At 39.8% G+C, this 19,466-nt stretch overlaps 1 protein-coding gene across 9 annotated transcripts in view; it reads right to left on the bottom strand.

Moving 5' to 3' along the window:
* PDE1C (phosphodiesterase 1C) overlaps positions 1-19,466 on the bottom strand; it is a 505,372-nt gene that overhangs the window by 97,991 nt on the left and 387,915 nt on the right. For all 9 annotated transcript variants that reach the window (XR_014137301.1, XM_078440786.2, XM_078440784.2 and 6 more), the window contains exons 7-10: positions 18,279-18,395; positions 15,960-16,100; positions 3,199-3,299; positions 592-720 (exon numbers count right to left, since the gene is read on the bottom strand). Coding sequence is in view for 8 of the 9 variants with exons in the window: in XM_078440786.2 (XP_078296912.1) it covers positions 592-720; positions 3,199-3,299; positions 15,960-16,100; positions 18,279-18,395 (488 nt within the window). In the remaining variant the exon portion in view is untranslated. The remainder of the gene's footprint in view (positions 1-591; positions 721-3,198; positions 3,300-15,959; positions 16,101-18,278; positions 18,396-19,466) is intronic.

Genomic DNA, 19,466 nt, shown 5'->3' on the forward strand with positions numbered 1-19,466 from the left:
GGATAGAGCTAGAGTGTATTATGCTAAGTGAAATAAGTCAGAAAAAGACAAATACCACATGATTTCACTCATATGTGGAATTTAAGAAACATATAGGAAGGGGGAAAAAGAGAGAGAAACAAACCATAAGAGACTCTTTACAACAGAGAACAAACTGAGGGTTGATGGAGGGAGGTGGGTGGGGGATGGGCTAAATGGGTGATGGGTATTAAGGAGGGTACTTGTGTTGAGCACTGGGTGTTATATGCAAGTGATGAATCACTGAATTCTACTCCCGGGGTGGGGAGGGGGGGCAGGGGCAGAAGATAAAGGCAACACAAGTTTCCTAAGGTAACAAACAGCAAGTATTTCCAAAGTACCTATAATATATTTGAATATTTGTGTTAAGCAAAAGACAGACCGGGGGGGGGGGGGGGGGGAGAGAGAAAGAGAAGAGAGAGAGCAAAGGGAGGGAGGTGAGCGGTGGGGGTAAGCAGAAGAAAGGGTGCCATAAACATTTCAAGTGGTATTATTTCTCCAAAAGCAGCATATTTCATCTCTCCTCACGGTTCCTTTCTTGGCCTCCAAATCTCTCTCCTGCCTCATCCTTACCTCCAGTCGTCCTTTGAGAGATTGATCAAAATATTCATTTCCTCATCCTCTTGCAGAAGGCGGTAAGCTGCACTTAAATGGTGATTTTCTAATACGGACCTATCGTTGTACAGAATAGCAGGGTCAGACCTGAATAGAAAGCCAAGAAAATAATTTAGGATGTTAAACGGCTGAGATTTTTCAGGTAACTCTCTCAAGCTAGAATGCATCATCTTTTTTCCAAATGTAATAATTATCTTTGCCCCATGCCATTTATATCAACCAAAAAGCTAAAACCAAACACTACAAATTATCAATAGATATATGTAGGGTATTTTAATGTCAATATGTGAATGTGAAATATGTGATATCCAACCTGACAATTCTCTGAAAACTATTCTATAACCAGATCTCAATTATCTCTACTAGTAGCAAAGGTGATTTCATAAAACATGGGTCAACTCAAACTTCCTTGTATCTTCTGGAATAACGTTAATTTTTAAAAATTTTATTCAATGAAAGAATTTGTTTATTATCATTATAATTCTCTTAACACATACCACTTGATAGGTACAGTGTGCCAAGTTCCTCTGGTAGTGCCTTGATCTTAAAATTTGCCGTGTCAAAGTCATACGTGTAAAATTGAGAGTAAAGATGATAAGAATTATACGACAGTTTTTAGTCACTTTCTTACAGACCATTGCACCAAACACAGAGCTGTGTGTTTACTATTTCAATATCTTCAATTTAATGAAATCTTAGATTATTACAGGTTATTTGTTGCTCATCAAGGAAGCCGAGTCTCAGTGATCTAAAGTGACTTCACAGAGCCCCATAGTACCTAAGTGTCAGGGTTGGGATAAAGGCAAGGTCTTCTGAAAATTCAGCCACTGCTCCCCACAATAACTGCTGACGTCGTTGGCCACACTTTGGGATATATCTAGCATACCTTTAAAGTGTTAGGCTTAACATACCATCAAAGGACAAAGAACCAGGTCACAGATTTAGTTTTCTGTGCAGGGATCACACGGGCTGAGATGCTTTGAACAAAGTTCTATTAAAGAAGCCAATGTTTAAATTCTATTCTAAACGAAGTATACCTGAACCCACTGGAATATCCCCACTCCGATGGAGATAACACAAAACATACAAATCTCGTGGTGAAAGGTCTGGTCTTATATCTTTTAAGTCAGGCTCTAACTGACGTATATTTTGTGACATTAAGCTCATGTCCAGCTGCTGTAATTAAGCCATTTCCTCTGAGTTGGGATTGGTTTTAACACTGGTCTCCAGCAAAGACCCATGTACAGTCCACCCACCTCTCTTCCTTCAGCAAGTGCTATTCACCACAGCCTCTGTCCTCAGAGCAAAGCTCCACTCATAGACATCCACTAAGCAGAGCTGCTCTGAGGAATTCCCTATATTTAAAGACCTTGCAAGTGAACCACAAAAGGCTGCTTCCCAGTAGCTGAGGCTCCTCTATGTGAAGAAGCAGGAGGTAGACAATGAAGCTAATGGCTTAAGTCCCTTTGTCTGCTGCTATCTATTGCAATTCCCCTTCTGAACAGAGATCAGACAGTACTGTCTTCTGTTGTGTACCCCATAATTAAGTGTTGGGTTCATTAAATACACGTCAATTGATTTAATGAACACAATCCTATCTGGAGTGTGCACCTGCTTTTTCAAGTGAAACAGCAAGTATTTAGTTGGTTTAAATTCTCATCTCTCCCTGCTACGTTCTTCCTCTTAGCCATGCCATCTTTCCCCAAATTCTAGCTTCTTTTGATTCCCATGCCAAGGCCCTATTAACCCTACTGTCAGAGTTCCATATAATTGTCTTCAGAGAAGGTGAGCTCTTGGGCCAGGACAGGACAGATAAGGTTTCATCCTAAATGGAAAAGACAATTGACTGGGACTGCTTGCCTGGAATTCTGTGCTGAGAGCAATATTAAGGGAAAATGTGAAGCTTCGTTTAAAAAAAAAAAGTTAGCAATATCTGTTATAGTAAAGAGGTTCAGAGTGGAGCACTTGGACCCATATTTAATACTCCCCACAGAGGTTCATTACAGTGGGTACATAGGTTGTCTATAGCAAGGAGGTCTACATGAGACAACCTAGCTCCCCAGGCCCTATGTGAGGGAGCAATGCAAGCACTCAACAGAGCAGGGATAAAATCGAGAAGGATAAGAAGAGCCTCCCCAGAATCCCGGAGATCATAGGGCAAGAAGGCTCAGGTATTGTTCATGTCAACAGAAACACCCCAAGCCTGGCCCATGCTCGCTGATTTAGTCTACTTGGCATCTTCACCTTTATGTGAACTGTTCTACCGCCTAGTACAAATAGTATGCATAGTCCCTGTATAAGTAAACAAAGAGCTAGCATCAGAATAGAGAAGAAAAGGATATCCATATTTGATGTGAATAAAATATGAGAATTGGGAGCAGATGGCTTCTCAAATTCTAAATCTTGGTCAAAGTTGACCAGGCTGATATCTTGTTGAAAAGTTGATTTTTTCAGAAACGCAAGGTAGAGCAACCATGCAAAAGAAAGGTGACTAACACCTTTCTGACTTCTCAATCTCGGTCCCTGCCCCCTCCTGCCTCTTCTCCAAATATTCAACATCCTCACCGGGTCTGAATGTGGAAATTGTTGGTGGTTCCGGTGTGCTCATAGTCATGGATGGCAGCTGAGAAGATTATAGCAAAGATCTCCAGCTCCGTCAGCCAGTTCTGAAAGGGAGATTACAGGGCAATCAGATAATCTGTCTCTTTCTCAGACAGAGTCTTCAGCTTGCTGACAACACACCCACATCGCTGTCTTTCCGCCCTGCAGCTGGCAAGCTGTTGCCAAACACACGTTTTCTGACAGACAGAATTTTTTTTTTCCTGCGAGGAGACTGGGGGACATGTGATTTGAGAGCAGCATGCCCAGCAAGGTTAAAAAAAAGCCAACGAGTAGTTTTATTTTTTTTTTCCAGGAAGCAAAAAACAACAAACATGAAGACTTTAAAAGCCCTCATTGTATTCTTCCCCAAATTCCACATAAAGTTTCTGGGTAGACACAGAAAAAAATGTATTAAAAATTTCAATGCAATACCAAGAACACACAGAGAACACACAGAAAACCTGATGTCTCTCCACTAGAAAGTGGGTAGGTAGACAGATGGAAAGGTAACACCTGGCCTTCTACCTTATGCGTGCTGATCTTTGAGAAGACCTCTCCCCATCCACGCCACCAAAACTGGCTGTAATCCAAGGTTCTCAGAGCGTGTTCCCTGGACCATCAGAGGTAGCATCACCTGTCAGCTTGTTACAAACACAAATCCTACCCCAATCACCCCAAACCAGAAACTCTGGATTTTACCACCAATCTGTGTTTTACCATGCAATCCGGACAATTCTGATGTATATTAGAATCTGATAGCCACTGCATATTTGAAGCTCTCTTAACTGACTTCCATTTCAATAACTTGAGATTCACTGATGCTTCCCATCCCTTCTGTAAACCGTACTGCCCAATGCCCACATGACAGAACATCCATGATAGCCAACCTTTGGGACCCTCAGCTCACTTTTGTTACTAGTTGAATCAATACTCACAAGTTTCAGTGTGGTTTACCCCAAACCCTGTTTTGACAAGTTGCACTTGTTATTATGATTACATAATTAAATATGATATAAAACAATAAAATAGGAACACAAAAATATAACTGTTTACCTATCGTACCTAAATTCAATGATTTAGACAATGTGGCAAGTGTCTAGACAGAAGGAAACAACTATAAAAATTTAGAGGGATTCTGCCCTGAGTTTGTTTCATGAGTATCTTTAAGTTCCCATTTCCCTTTGAAGAAATGAAACTAGAAATTTTAGATAGGAGCAGGGTTAAAGCAAGACAAATATGAGTACCCACATCAGCAGAATTCAGAAAAGAGCCAGGAGTCAGAATTAAAGATTAGTGAACACAATATATTTACTTGATTTAAGTTAGTACAAAATGATTAAAAATTAACACATACATTTTCATAATTCCCACCTCAACTGCTTTTTCTTCCCAATTAACTACTAATTTTGATATTCATCTTGAAAACTTCTTGAGAATTATTACCTTCTTTGTGGATAACTGAGGGTAAAATAAATAAACTACAGACAACCTATGGGGGAAAAAAGACCCTACAGTTTGTAAAAGAATAAGCATAGAGATACTCAGGGGGAAAAAAAAAAAAAACGTTACACTTTTGCAAATGATTTCTAGCAGAATTCAGCATGAAATGCCAGGAAACTTTCTGGCATCTTTGATAGATTACACTTCAAAAATACAAGCTAGAGTGCCTGGGTGGCTCAGTCCATTGAGTCCATCTGACTCTTGATTTAGGCTCAGGTCATGATCTCATGGTTCATGAGTTTGAGCCCCACGCTACCAGAGTTGAGCCTTCTTGGGGTTCTCTCTCCCTCCCTGTCTCTCTGCCCTGACCCTCCCCCATTTATGCTCTTGTACTTTCTCTCTCAAAATAAATACAGTTAAAAAAAATACAAACTGATCTACAGGGAACAGAAAGACATAAACACAGACTAAGATGAAAAACCAAGAAAATGAAATTAACATTTAAGATAATTAAGAACTGCAAGTGAACTGAAGTTGCAGTGTCCTCCCTGAAAGCAGTGAGGGGCGTTTTCATCGGGCCTAGTGCCTACAGGGGCTCACTTTACATCAGGCAGTATTCCAGGTGCTTCACATACAGAAACTCATGCCATACACACAACTCCGTAAGGTAGGTACTGTTGTTGCCTCCATTTTCTAGATGAGAAAACTGAAGCTGGGAGAGGTTCGATGACTTACCCAAGGTCACACAGCTAGCCATGTGAAGACCCACATACTAGGTCTCCAGAATTCCCACTGAATCTCTGTCACATTTCCTTTGGGTCATTGTTCCTGTGTTTACTCAGTTTTACATAAAATTATATAGGTATAATTTTATATTACACATGCTCTTGCTATTTTCCATACATATATTTTTTTCATTTTGGCAATGTCTTTCTTTTCTTCACCAACACCCTGTCCCCACTCGATGGCCTTCACTGTCTCTACCCATCTCATCCCCCAGTGTGTCTCTTTCTCCAAACTCATGCAAAGTTAACATTTTATTTTAATTAAGTTTGTTTATTTATTTTGAGAGAGAAAGAGAGCATGTGAGCAGTATAGGAGCAGAGAGAGAGGGAGAGAGAGAATTCCAAGCAGGCTCCATGCTGTCAGTGCAAAGCCCAACATGGGGTTTGATCCTAATCATGACCTGAGCCAATACCAAGAGTTGCATACTTAACCAACTGAGCCAGCCAGGTGCCCCCAAAGTTAACATTTTAAAATAAGATCATGAGGCTATCTTGGAGCCTGTCAAGCCCTGCTTGGAACAGAGCTTCTAAAATGACAAGTATGTCTGGAACACTGTAGTCCAAGGCTATTCCTATTGGCTATAAGCAGGGTTCCTGGAAGCACACAGCTCTTCTTAAAACAGAAAATATTTACACTAGAGGTGAAACTGAATTCTCTCTAGGCAGGAGAGTGTCCATGTGTACAAAGAAAAGGTGACCCCTGGTGGCACACCCAACAAAACCAGATTTTCTGAGGAAAGGTAATTCATGCTCATGGAAACAGTGGCATGATTCATGCCAAATTCCAAAGCAACCTTCCTGGTAGGGCCACTGGACACAAACCCATGTGATGTTTTACCCCTCAAGGATTTAAACTCATGGGAAAACAAATAAATATAAGTGTAGGGTTTTTTCCCTATTGTTAAATAAATAAATCAATAAGTCAATCAATAAAAAGATTATGACTGGGAGACAGTACACCATCTAAACAAATCTGAATCACAGAGCATCAGCCCAGACAGCAGGCTTCTAAATAACTACATAATTATGGTTCTATTACAAATATCAGTGTAACTTCTCCCCTTTGCCCAAATACACTAACAAGATCTTATCATACTTCTAATAAACCAAAACCAGCAAATGATTTAAATAAGCAAACAACAACAAAAAAAATAAGACCATACCCTTTAAAAGTCATTTTAACACCCTTGCTTTTCAAAATACCCTGTGGATGCTTAGAAATCAGTTCTGTTTCTTGAGGCTAAGAAGGACAGATGGTATCTGGCACAAAAGGAAGGAAGGAAGGATACAGGAAGAAAGGAACAGAGGAAGGGAGGGAAAAGAGAAAAAAAGGAAAAGAGAAAGGGAAGGGGAGGGAAGGAAACAGAGAAGAGAGAAGAGAAGAGAAAAAAAAAAAAAAGAAAAGAAAGGAAAAGAAAAGAAAAAAAGAAAAGAAAAGAAAAGAAAAAAGAGTGAGAAACAGCTTCACAGATGGACCTTGAAGATTGGACAGAACAAGAAATGGAAGAGGGCATTTTCAGAAGAATGAAGAAATGAGCCAGTCCCAGCATCAAAAGCTGATTCATCATGAGTAAGGAAATGATTCCCTTTAGAGGAGTGGCTAGTTTGGGCTACTTAGAGTCCTGGCACTAGAAGCCAGAGTGAGGAACACAAACCAGATTCAACAGGCAATGAAGTTTACATGCAAGAGGGTAACGCGGTCAGCACGCCAGTGAGGGGGAGAAATAAGAACAGTACTTCTGCATGGCAAAGTCCTTACAGGATGCAGAGATAGTATGAAGGTAGAATTCATGGCTAACTCATAGCAGTCAACTGACTGCAAGTGGGCAGAAGAGGTTGTAGTCAAGGATAAGAGTGAATTAAAGATTGTCCTAATATTACTAGCCTAAGTGACAAAAATACAAAACAAAACAAAACAAAACAAAATAATGGGTGGTATTAGATAGCATCATTAATAGAGACAAAGAAGGTGGAAGAAGTTATTTTGAGGGAAATTAGGCTTCATATTTTTTTAGGTTCACTTATTTATTTTAAGAGACAGAAGAGAGTACGAGCACACAAGTGGGGAAGGGATAGAGAGAGAGGGAGAGAGAATTCCAAGCAGGCTCCATGGTGTCAGTGCAGAGCCCAACGCAGGGCTCGATCCAACGAACTGTGAGATCACAACCTGAGCCAAAATCAAGAGTCAGATGCTTGACTGACTGAGCCACCCAGGAGTCCCTGGCCTCCGTATTTTAATATGGTCCAGATCTTCTTGCCTTTTCCAAGTTAATTAGTGTGAACCCAGAAGTTTTTATGACAACCCAAAAGTAAGAAATTTAAGTCCCACATGAATTGTATTCCAGAGTTATCAAACTGTGACAAGGGACAAGCCACAGATCCTATCAGTATCTCCCTATCTATAAAATATGAGTGTCACAACTAATTCAATAACAGGGATGCCGTGACAACTGGCAGCAGTGGACCTCGAATTCTGTAGTGCGTGACTCAGGAAGCAAGCGCCGTATGTGTGGGCATGCGGGCAGGTGGAGGGCAGTGGACACCTCAAGGAAAACGACATGGGCAAAACTGCTAGAGGGGACATTATTAGCAAGTTATGGCTTTGATATGGGAATGACAGTTTCTCTGTAATGTTTCCACCCCTATATTAGTTTTCTATTGCTACCTTAAATTACCACAAACTTAAGGCTCAAAGAACACCTCCCAGTTATTGGTCAACAGTTCTTCTGTAGGTCAGAAGCAGCATAGTGTGGCTGGATTTTCCAGTGAGAATCTCAAATGGCTGAAATCAAGGTGTTGGCAGGGTTGTGCACTTCTCTGGAAGCTCTGTGGAAAACTCTGTTTCCAGGTACATTCGGGGCATTGGCAGAATTCGTTTCCTTCTTGTGCTTTCCACTTGGCCCCCTCCATCTTCAAGCTAGCAACGGCTTGTGGAGTCCTCACACTTTCTCTGCCACCTCTTGACTTTCAAGGACCCACATGGACATTGGGCCCTCCTGGAGAATCTGGGCTCATCTCCCTACTTCATGGAACCCTGATGGAACCTTCACTGTATTCGTGTTTTGGCATCCAAGGTACCATTAGTGTTGCAGCAGAGGGCAAATCATGGGGGCAAAAATTCTGTTGACCACAAAGACTAATAAAATTATTTAGCACTCTTTAACCATTTATATGTGCTTAGTGTTTCCTTTATATGATGACAAAATATATGATCAAAAGTACAAGATATACAGCTTCTCCCTTCTAAAAAAAAAATAAGCAAAAGGAAAATTAATGGCACTTGCCTGACAAAAGCAATGAAAGGGGCCAAGGGATGGCTTTGCAGTTTGGAATCTTTTCTTAAATCAAACCTAAATCAAACTTTGGAGCTCGGAGTCTAATTCATATTTATTCAATCAACAACTCTTCAGTCTACTTCTGTTCAAGGATTTTTCTCTTAAAAGTAGGCAAAATAATTCTGAAAGGATTCAAGCATCTCCTCAGAATCTAAGTTAAGCAATAATGAGTAATATAAACAGATTACAGTGAGTAATACTGTTGATGTTGAAGCCCAGACATCACTTTATCAATAGGATGTTTTGATTCCCTACGTGTCTTACAGTTTATAAAACTGAAATGATTTAAAGCGTTTTCCCCCTCTTGGTTTGTAATGAAAGGTTAGAGTAACAATATGCTCTCCATTCATCAGAATGCTCCCCACTGTTTTTGTAAGCTTGCAATGAAAGAAATTTGTTTTGAGCTGCATTTCCAAGAGAGTGTGGGCGGGAAGTAGTTTCTATATTTAAGAATGATTCTGAATATGGCCTGAATTGATAATGAAAATTCAATGGCAAACGAGCTCATTTAAGAACAGTATGCAGCACATCATGATCATTGGCTGCTAGGATATAACATTCATGTTAATGATAACTTGCATTAGCATAAATACTTGGAGTTTTTCTCGAGGGCTAAAAAAGCTACGTATGATTCACCTTTATATCTCCATTGTACACCGTACGCAGAAAGTACCGACTAAATACATGTTGAATAGATGCGTCCAAAGTACGTTTTTACATCCATTTTGATCCTCACCACAATACTTTCAGGGATCACATGAGGACACTGAGGTGTAAGAATATCAGGGGCTTATTTTTTTATGTTTCTATTTTGGCCACAGGTATTATAGAAGTATAGCTAAGTACATACATGCATGGTGTTAGAAGTCAATCCTGGGACCAAATCATGGCTCTGCTACTCTATTTGTTTGCTTGGGCTGCCATAACAAAATGGCCACCGACTAGGCAGCTTAAACAAGAGAAATGTATTTTTTCAGTTGTAGAGGCTAGAAGTCCAAGATCAAGGCATTGGCAGGGTTGGTTTGTGGTGAGAGCCCTCTTCTCAGGTTGCAGATGGCCACTTTTGTGTTGTGGCCTCACATGGCCTTTCCTATGTGCACATGCATATCTACAATCTTAATCTCCTCTTTGTATAAGGACAACAGTCATATTGGCCCACCTATGTGACCTAAATTATGTCTTTAAAGATCTTATCTCCAAATATAGTCACATTCTGAAGCACTGGAGATTAGGACTTTCAACAATATAAACTGGGGAGTGGAGGGTGGGGGGAGACCAAAGTCTGCCTATGACAGAGACTTTATAACAGGGCAATCGTAACTCTGTGAATGGGTTTCCTCCCACTTTCTACTGAATTTGTGTCTTTTCTTGTTGATTCCTTTCTATAACCTGGATCTTAATCCTTGCTCTCTCTATATTTTCCTTACATCATTATGATGATTCTTTTTACCCTACAGGTTTTAATTTTAATATACTCAGCTTAATCAATATTTTTATATAACTTTTGTGTTTAAGAAAGAATTTCCTTACAATAGAAACCCCAGAACTAGACCCACAAACGTATGGCCAACTCATCTTTGACAAAGCAGGAAAGAACATCCAATGGAAAAAAGACAGTCTCTTTAACAAATGGTGCTGGGAGAACTGGACAGCAACATGCAGAAGGTTGAAACTAGACCACTTTCTCACACCATTCACAAAAATAAACTCAAAATGGATCAAGGACCTGAATGTGAGACAGGAAACCATCAAAACCTTAGAGGAGAAAGCAGGAAAAGACCTCTCTGACCTCAGCCGTAGCAATCTCTTACTCGGCACATCCCCAAAGGCAAGGGAATTAAAAGCAAAAGTGAATTACTGGGACCTTATGAAGATAAAAAGCTTCTGCACAGCAAAGGAAACAACCAACAAAACTAAAAGGCAACCAACGGAATGGGAAAAGATATTTGCAAATGACACATCGGACAAAGGGCTAGTATCCAAAATCTATAAAGAGCTCATCAAACTCCACACCCAAAAAACAAATAACCCAGTGAAGAAATGGGCAGAAAACATGAATAGACACTTCTCTAAAGAAGACATCCGGATGGCCAACAGGCACATGAAAAGATGTTCAACGTCGCTCCTTATCAGGGAAATACAAATCAAAACCACACTCAGATACCACCTCGCGCCAGTCAGAGTGGCCAAAATGAAGAAATCAGGAGACTATAGATGCTGGCGAGGATGTGGAGAAACAGGAACCCTCTTGCACTGTTGGTGGGAATGCAAATTGGTGCAGCCGCTCTGGAAAGCAGTGGGGAGGTTCCTCAGAAAATTAAAAATAGACCTACCCTATGACCCAGCAATAGCACTGCTAGGAATTTATCCAAGGGATACAGGAGTACTGATGCATAGGGGCACCTGTACCCCAATGTTTATAGCGGCACTCTCAACAATAGCCAAATTATGGAAAGAGCCTAAATGTCCATCAACTGATGAATGGATAAAGAAATTGTGGTTTATATACACAATGGAATACTACGTGGCAATGAGAAAAAATGAAATATGGCCTTTTGTAGCAACATGGATGGAACTGGAGAGTGTGATGCTAAGTGAAATAAGCCATACAGAGAAAGACAGATACCATATGGTTTCACTCTTATGTGGATCCTGAGAAACATAACAGAAACCCATGGGGGAGGGGAAGGGAAAAAAAAAAAAAAAAAAAAAAAAAAAGAGGTTAGAGTGGGAGAGAGCCAAAGCATAAGAGACTGTTAAAAACTGAGAACAAACTGAGGGTTGATGGGGGGTGGGAGGGAGGGCAGGGTGGGTGATGGGTATTGAGGAGGGCACCTTTTGGGATGAGCACTGGGTATTGTATGGAAACCAATTTGACAGTAAATTTCATATATTAAAAAATAAAAAAATTAAAAAAAAAAAAAGAAAGAATTTCCTTTTTCAAGTACATTTCATAGTTTCTTCTAATGTGATCGGATTTTTATTTTTGTATTCACATCTTTAATTCATTTGTCTGATATTTGGCAAATGATTTAAAGTAGAACAATAACATTCTTTTTCCCCCCAAATGAACAACAGTCCTCAAAACACTTGTTGAACTGAATCATTTTCCCTGTAATGTTGTCATCTATACACACATCCTTACCTTCTCACCTGCAATCTTTCTTCATTATCCTCTACTCAGTGTTCCATCCTCACCAAAGCACTGAGACCACTCAAGCCAAGGACACAAATGACTTCCATGTGCCAAAGGCAGTGGTTACTTGCCTATCCTCATCCTACTGGACATTTTGGTATGTGTCACACAGTTCACTATTCTCTTTTGAAGCACTTTCCTTCCTTGGCTTCCATGACACTGTACTCTCTTGGTTTTTATTCCATGTCACTGACCACTCCTTTTTAGTTACCATTAGTGGCTCTAATTCTTTACCTTCATTTTAAACTCTAGACTCCTCCAGGACTCACTGTAGAGCCCCTTCTACTTCTCTATTCACACCCCCTCCTTAGATAATCTCATCTAATTCCATGCCTTTTGCATAACATTGATATGCTGTAGATTTCCTAACCTACATGAGAATCCCTGACCTCTTTCCAGAGGTCTAGACTCCATTCATTCTCTTCCCGCTGGACATTTCCACACTAATGTCTAATAAGGATCTGAAACTCAACATATCTAAATCAAAACTGTTGACTCCCCCTCTCCCAAAGCCTGTTTTGCCACCAGGCTCTCTCATCAACCGCATTTATCAAACCAAAGGTGTAAGATGTACTCTTTTAAATTTCTAAATTCTACTTACCACCCAGTCCTTTTAACTCTACCTCAAAGACAGATGTTTTTGTCTCTGTATCCCAGGATTGTCCTTCCGTGTTCAAACTACCATTATCTCTCTGGTAGACTTCTACAGTACCTCTTCCACCAGGCTGCCTCAAAATCTACCCTCCACAGTAACACTTTTCTAATCTTTATCAGAGCACATCACTCCCCGGTCTGAAATCCTTTAGAGGCTTCACTCTGCACCTAGAAACTATACTTAAACTTGTTACTCAGGCCTATAAAGCCAAACTTGGTTTGATTCCTACCTTCTCCAAACTTGTCTTGTACCACTGTTCCCCTCATGTACTTTTATATTCTGCTCCTTGAATGCTGCAAAGCTGTTCTCTCATGATGGGATATGTGCTAGTTCCACCTTAACTCTACCGGCATACTCTTCTTCAGTCCTTGGCATGGCTCAAGCCAAAACTCATGACCATCTCAGATTAAATATTACCTCCAGAAAGAGGCCTTTCCTAACTGTCCAATGAAATTCCCAGTTTTGTCTGTGTGGGTGCCCTATTTTAATTCTTTACAGAACACTACGATATATTCTTTGTTTATTTTTTCATTGGTCTTCTATTTATAACCTCCCACTAGAACAGAAATTCTGTAAGAGCAGCAATGTATCCTCATCCTGTAAAAATATACCTAGTACATAATAAGTGCTCAATAAATAAATTTGGGTTTTGTTTTGAAACTTTACTCAATTTCATTCATCTATTTGTCTATTTTTACACAAATACCATCCTGTCTTTATTTTATTTTGTTTTATTTTATTTTACTTTATTTTATTTATTTTATTTTTGAGAGAGAGAGAGAGGAGGACAGGGGCAGAGAGAGAGAGAGAGAGAGAGAGAGAGAGAGAGAGAGAATCTCAAACAGGCTCCATGCTGTCAGCATGGAGCTCCATCTCACAAACAGTGAGATCATGACCTGAGCCAAAATCAAGAGTTGGACACTTAACTCAGTCACCCAGGTGCCCTGACCACCCTGTCTTTATTTTTATTACTATACTTTACTTTTACTATACTTTACTTTACTAAAGTACTATACTTTACTTTATTATATTACTTTACTTTTATTACTATAGTTTCAGCATCTATTTTAATACCTAGTAGAATAAGAACTACTATCACATACATTTTTTTCAAAACTGTTTTTTCCACAGTTGTGAAATATCTATTTTACATATATTTCATACTCAGTTTATCATGTTTCATTAATTTTCATTGGTATTGCTTTGAATTTATAGATTAGTTTGAGGAAAACTGACATCTATATAACACTGAAGATTTACATTAAAAAATATAATGTATTTCTTTTTTTATTTAAATGTTGTTTCTCTGCCCTTTAGTTTTACAGTTTCCTTTTTATCACTTTTAAAGTTATTCATTAGCAATTTATTGATTTTTTTAAAAAAATTCTCAGGAATGTGTGTTTTTCTATTACACTTGTTAATTTCCAGTCAAGAGGATAGTTACTTTATCTAGATCTTATTGAGGACTTTCATTTGATGTAATAATTTTTGGTTGATTTTCGCGATTTTTTACACGAGATGGTAAAATTATTTTCACACGATACTTCCTCAACTTTTTTAGATACGATACTGCATTGGCTGAGACCTCCAGAAAAATGCTCAATGGCAACATTAATGCGGGCATCCCTGTTTTGTTCCATGCCTTCATGGAACCACCATTAACTAAGCCTGATCTATGTTTCTGGCAAAAATCTTTTATCACATTAAACAGGTCCCCTTTATGCATGGGTGGCTCAGTCAGTTAAGTATACAACTTCAGCTCAGGTCATGATCTCGCAGTCAGGTCCATGGGTTCGAGCCCCACATTGGGCTCTGTGCTGACAGCTCAGAGCCTGCTTCGGACTCTGTGTCTCCCTCTCTCTCTGCTCCTCCCCAACTCGTGCTCTGTCTCTCTCAAAAAATAAATAAACGTGGGGCAACTGGGTGGCTCAGTTGGTTGAGCGTCCGACTATGGCTCAGGTCATGATCTCATGGTTTGTGGGTTTGAGCCCTGCATCAGGCTCTGTACTGATGGCTCAGAGCCTGGAGCCTGCTTCGGATTCTATGTCTCACTCTCTCTCTGCCCCTCTCCCATTCATGCTCTGTCTCTCAAAAATAAATAAACATTTTTTTAAATTTCAATAAATGAATAAATATTAAAGTTTTTTTTTAAAAATCTGTTTTACAACAAAAAAGAACTGAACATTGATACGAGGTTTTTGGGGGCAGTCCAGCAAAGTTTTACTAACAACAATTCCTAACTGTTGAGCTTCCTTCATGACGCAGATAGAGCACTTCATCTTTTTCATAGTTTATTCCTAACCATCACAGTATTTCTACAAGATGGAATATTTTTTCACCATTTTAAGAATGAGGAAATCTTGACTCAGAGATTTATGCAATTTATCATAGGTCACAAAAATCTAATAAGTAATTACTCAAGGATTTATGTCCCACTATATCTTGCTTCAAAGCCCACACTCTTCCCACTGTGTTCCATTTTTAATTCAGTGAGACATTAGACCAAGTCTTTCAACATGCCCCAGAGGAAAAAATAACAAATGTGTTGAGTTTATGGGCTAATTAATAACCATAGCTGAAGAATGTCTACCTTGATGTCAACTCTGAAGAAGATTTCAAAGGAAAAAGTCACAAGAGAACCAACATAGAGAACTAGCTGTTTGTCACTAATAGCTATATCTTGTCAAATTAATGGCTCCCATCAAAGCAAAATGGGAAAAGGCATAGATAAGCAAGTTAAACAGGTCAGTTCATACAATGGATTATAGAACAGAGATTCAAAAACATCTAAAGAGTTGAAATGTTGGGCCAAAACGAGCAAGAAAAGTTTCACATGGTTAGAAGTAACATTGACCCTTAGGCCAAACAAATCAAACACACACAAATAGGATGAGAATAACCATAGTCCTTGTGAAAAAGGTCTAGTGGTTTAAACCAAAAGCTAACCGTGTGTTATGTGGGTGCCAGGCACATTGGTACAATTCCAGTATACATGGATAGCACTGTCACTGGCCATAGCAAGAGGTTAATAGTACTACTCTCCATGTCTGGAAATACAGATTTCGTTCTAGAAATTGTATTTAATTTGGCCATAGCCTACTAAAGATGCAAGTCACTATCTCATATTCATTTCATCAAGTCCAGGATGGAGAAAATATCAGAGGCAATGAAGAACCCCAAGACCTTCAGTGACTGGTTAGGCAATTTTGGGGGAGCAGGAAGTCCACGCACCAGTGCACTTCTTGTGCCTCCAATAAAAAAAAAATCATCGTCACATTTTTTCATGTCATCTAAGAATTCCTGTCCATACTTACCGCTACTCCTGTCTTATAAAGGAGGTAATGCACAGTCTGTGTAACGTCAGCAGCATGCATTAAATTGTGGTAAGGATTTTTATGCTTGCTGTATCCTACTTCCAGGGCCTCCACAAATGAGACAAGAGCAGAAATGGGGATCTGAAAGAGAGCAGGAAGGTGGATTAGCTAGTGATTTGGTAGCCTGAAGTGAGGCAGCAGAAATCTAAGGCACTCTAGCTGCCTCTTTCTGGAGGCATAACATACCACGTGAAGAAACGTGAACTTTTCAAAATTAGTAAAAATCACTGAACAAATTATCAGCTGATTTGAAAAATCTCCCGGGAAGTCCCTGGTTTAAGAACAGTCTGCCCTGCAAATTGCTTTTTGTGCTCAGTTTCTAGCTCCAGGGGGAACGAAACAGGATCATCTCAAAGACATTTAGGGCAGAAAGGTAGGTGTTCATTTATATCTCAAGCAAAGGGTCAAGTCTTTTATTTCTTGAGAAATAAATGAATACAAGCTGTGTAGCATATATCATTTATTTGGGGGGGGGGGAAACATAAAGTACATAGAGATCTCAAGTTGTAAAATCATTGCAAAATAAACTTAGGCTGCCACCTCCTGAAAACTGTGCCCTTTAGAAGGAGTGATTGTATGCCCTGGACACATGGAAAAAACACAACAAAATATGTTCTATTACTTGGCAATTTATTATTGTTGCATTGCAATTTGGATTAATATTTTCAATTAGCCTAATTCTTTTTCTGTCTCAAATATGTATAATATACATACGTGCTTTTTGTGTGTGTGGCAGAAAATAAAGACTAGTGCAAAATACTTCTACAAAAAAAAGGGGCCCCTGGAAACATTCACTGTATTTATTTTCTGGATAAATTCCTTGGTTTAGAGTAAATTATCAAATATAACACTGGGGAAAAAAGAGAGAGTGTGTATTCCAGTATTCCAGGAGACTAACCATCACGTTAGAAAGGAAAAAAAAAAAAAAGGAAAATGCTTTACTATTACGCTTTGTGAGCATCCATTACATATTCTTCCTTGGGCACATCCTTCAATGTTTACCATTTGTGGGTTTTTAAAAACGTAAACGTTGCCTCTCATATGTCAGGGACTCAGTCATTATCATTTTTAAGATGAAGATTCAATAAACCTAGGTTCTTTGGACTGTTCATGAGAGATCCATGAGTCACTGAAGTGTTAGGTTACAAGATGTGCATATGTGCACAAGAACTGAGTATCCACCAGGTTTTCAAGCAGATTTTTGATACAAAAGTAATTGAGGACCACTGCATTTATGGCTATGTAAGAAATACACCTCCACCTGTGTTAGGAAAGTGATAAAGAGCTGCACTGTCTAGAGAAATCAAGGCATTATATTAAAAAAACAAAAAACTAAAACCTTGCGATTTCCAGAGGTTCATCCGTATGATGAGAGAAGTGCAAGGAACATGGTACAATAAAGGTCACTGGACAAATGCACAGATTTCCTGAGGAACCTGGCCCCACCTCTAGAGTCTGTGGTATTAGAAAGCAGAGGGGTTTGAACACTGAAAACAATTCATGCTCTTTACTTAAAGTTGAAGAATTAATTTGAAGCATGAATGGCTGGGAAATACCGATGATCTGTCACAGATGATAAGTGAGAGCATTTGTCTGAATCTGAGCCAAGTGGTGGGGAAAGAAGTTTGCAGAGACAGCAGATGCACACTCTGTCTCCATTACTGTCTCCATGCCAGGAGTGCTTGACAATACATGAAATCAGGCTGAAATGAGACCCGCAGGCCGAGTTGTAGGGGAGTTCTGCTAGTCCACACTTCCGGTTGTACTTCTAGGAAGACTATGGTCAAACTGTGTGGCTCCAGCCTCTTGCCTGCCGTGAGCCCCACTGGACAAGGGCTTAAGGAAAAGTTCCCACTGCAGAATTCAGGGAAGCGGCTGTCTGGATGATGCTTCCCAAGTCACCCACAGCAGTTTTTAGTCCATATTAAAAGGATCCTCTTGGTCTTAGCCCAAAAGTCATGCAAGGGTGGACAATGCATGCATATTTTAAAAGTAGGCAGTGGGGCTCCCGAGTGGCCCCTCAGTTGGTTGGGCGTCCGACTTCAGCTCAGGTCATGATCTCACAGCCTGTGAGTTTGAGCCCCACGTCAGGCTCTGTGCTGACACCTCAGAGCCTAGAGCCTGCTTCAGAGTCTGTGTCTCCCTCTCTCTCTGCCCTTCCCCTGCTCAAGCTCTGTCTCTCTCTCTCTCTCTCAAGAATAAATAAACATTAAAATAAATTAAAATAAATTAAATAAATAAATAAAAGTAGGCACTGACCTTGAAACGGCTGATCAGATCATAGCGTGTGAGTAATTCATAGAAAATGAATTTCAGTGCATGATCCCCGCTGGCCTCATTGAGGGAAAAGACATCAAAGGACCACTTGTCCACATCCTGTATGGCAGGGCAGGGAGAAAGAATGCCTTAGTCCATAGCCACTTGCACAGCTACCAGTCTCCCCACTTGGGAGTTACCCCATAACCCTCACCCAGGATTTTCACAGCCCAAAACTCTAACACCCTTTCCGCCCTCAAACTTTTTCCAATTTGGCATACATAAGTAGCATGTACTGATAAAATAATTTTAAGTAGTCTTACTATTTGTAACAACAGCTCTAATTTATGGAGTGCCTACCACATGCTAGGCATTGTGATGTGTGATAAATACATGATTTGTCCTGAAAACAACCCTAAGTGGTAGGCAGTATTGGTCACATCTTACAGATGAGAAAACTGAGAAGTGCATTTCCCTCAGACACACCACAAATGAAGTGTTATAGACACAAGTGGGGGCGAGGACACAAACACAGTCAACAGATGCTTCAGCTCAAGCTCTTTCCATTGAGCCTGTCCACTGCACCGCTGAACTTCCCATTTTTATTCACTTCACAACAACCTAGGGTGCTTCCCTCCTCCAAACTTCTCCCCAGTCCCTTACTATTACCTATGGACTTCCTTAGTCCACAGTTGAAAACACTAACCCACTTAAAATCTTCAGAAAAATGCCTGATACAGAATACAAGTAATATGTCACTTCAGTTCAAACCGCTGAGCTAAAACCGTGGAGAAAGATTTCATTTCACAAAACAGAAAAATGCTACCACTTTTGGAGTCACTGATCTGAGAACCTAGCCCTCAAATCTGTAAGTCACTTTACTAAAAAAAGTAAAACTAAGACCTAAGCTGAAGGCACTCCTCGCACACCATTCTTGAAGTTCAAAGGCTTATGTGTCTATAAAGATATAGACTCCAAGATATATGTAAACTTGTCTGATGTGTCTTTGACTTATAGTCAGCCACTTGTGGATGTAGTAAACAAAAGTGTGTTTAAGCAATAGTTAAAGCAACAGTTATTTGGTTTCTTGTGTCAAGAGTTTCACTTTCAGGGGTGCCTGGGTGGCTCAGTTAGTTAAGCTTCCAACCTTGGCTCAGGTCATGATCTCGTGGTGGTACAGATCTCTGGTGG

This window comes from Panthera onca, chromosome A2 (genome assembly GCF_046562875.1).
Source record: "Panthera onca isolate mPanOnc1 chromosome A2, mPanOnc1 haplotype 2, whole genome shotgun sequence".
Lineage (NCBI taxonomy): Eukaryota > Metazoa > Chordata > Mammalia > Carnivora > Felidae > Panthera > Panthera onca.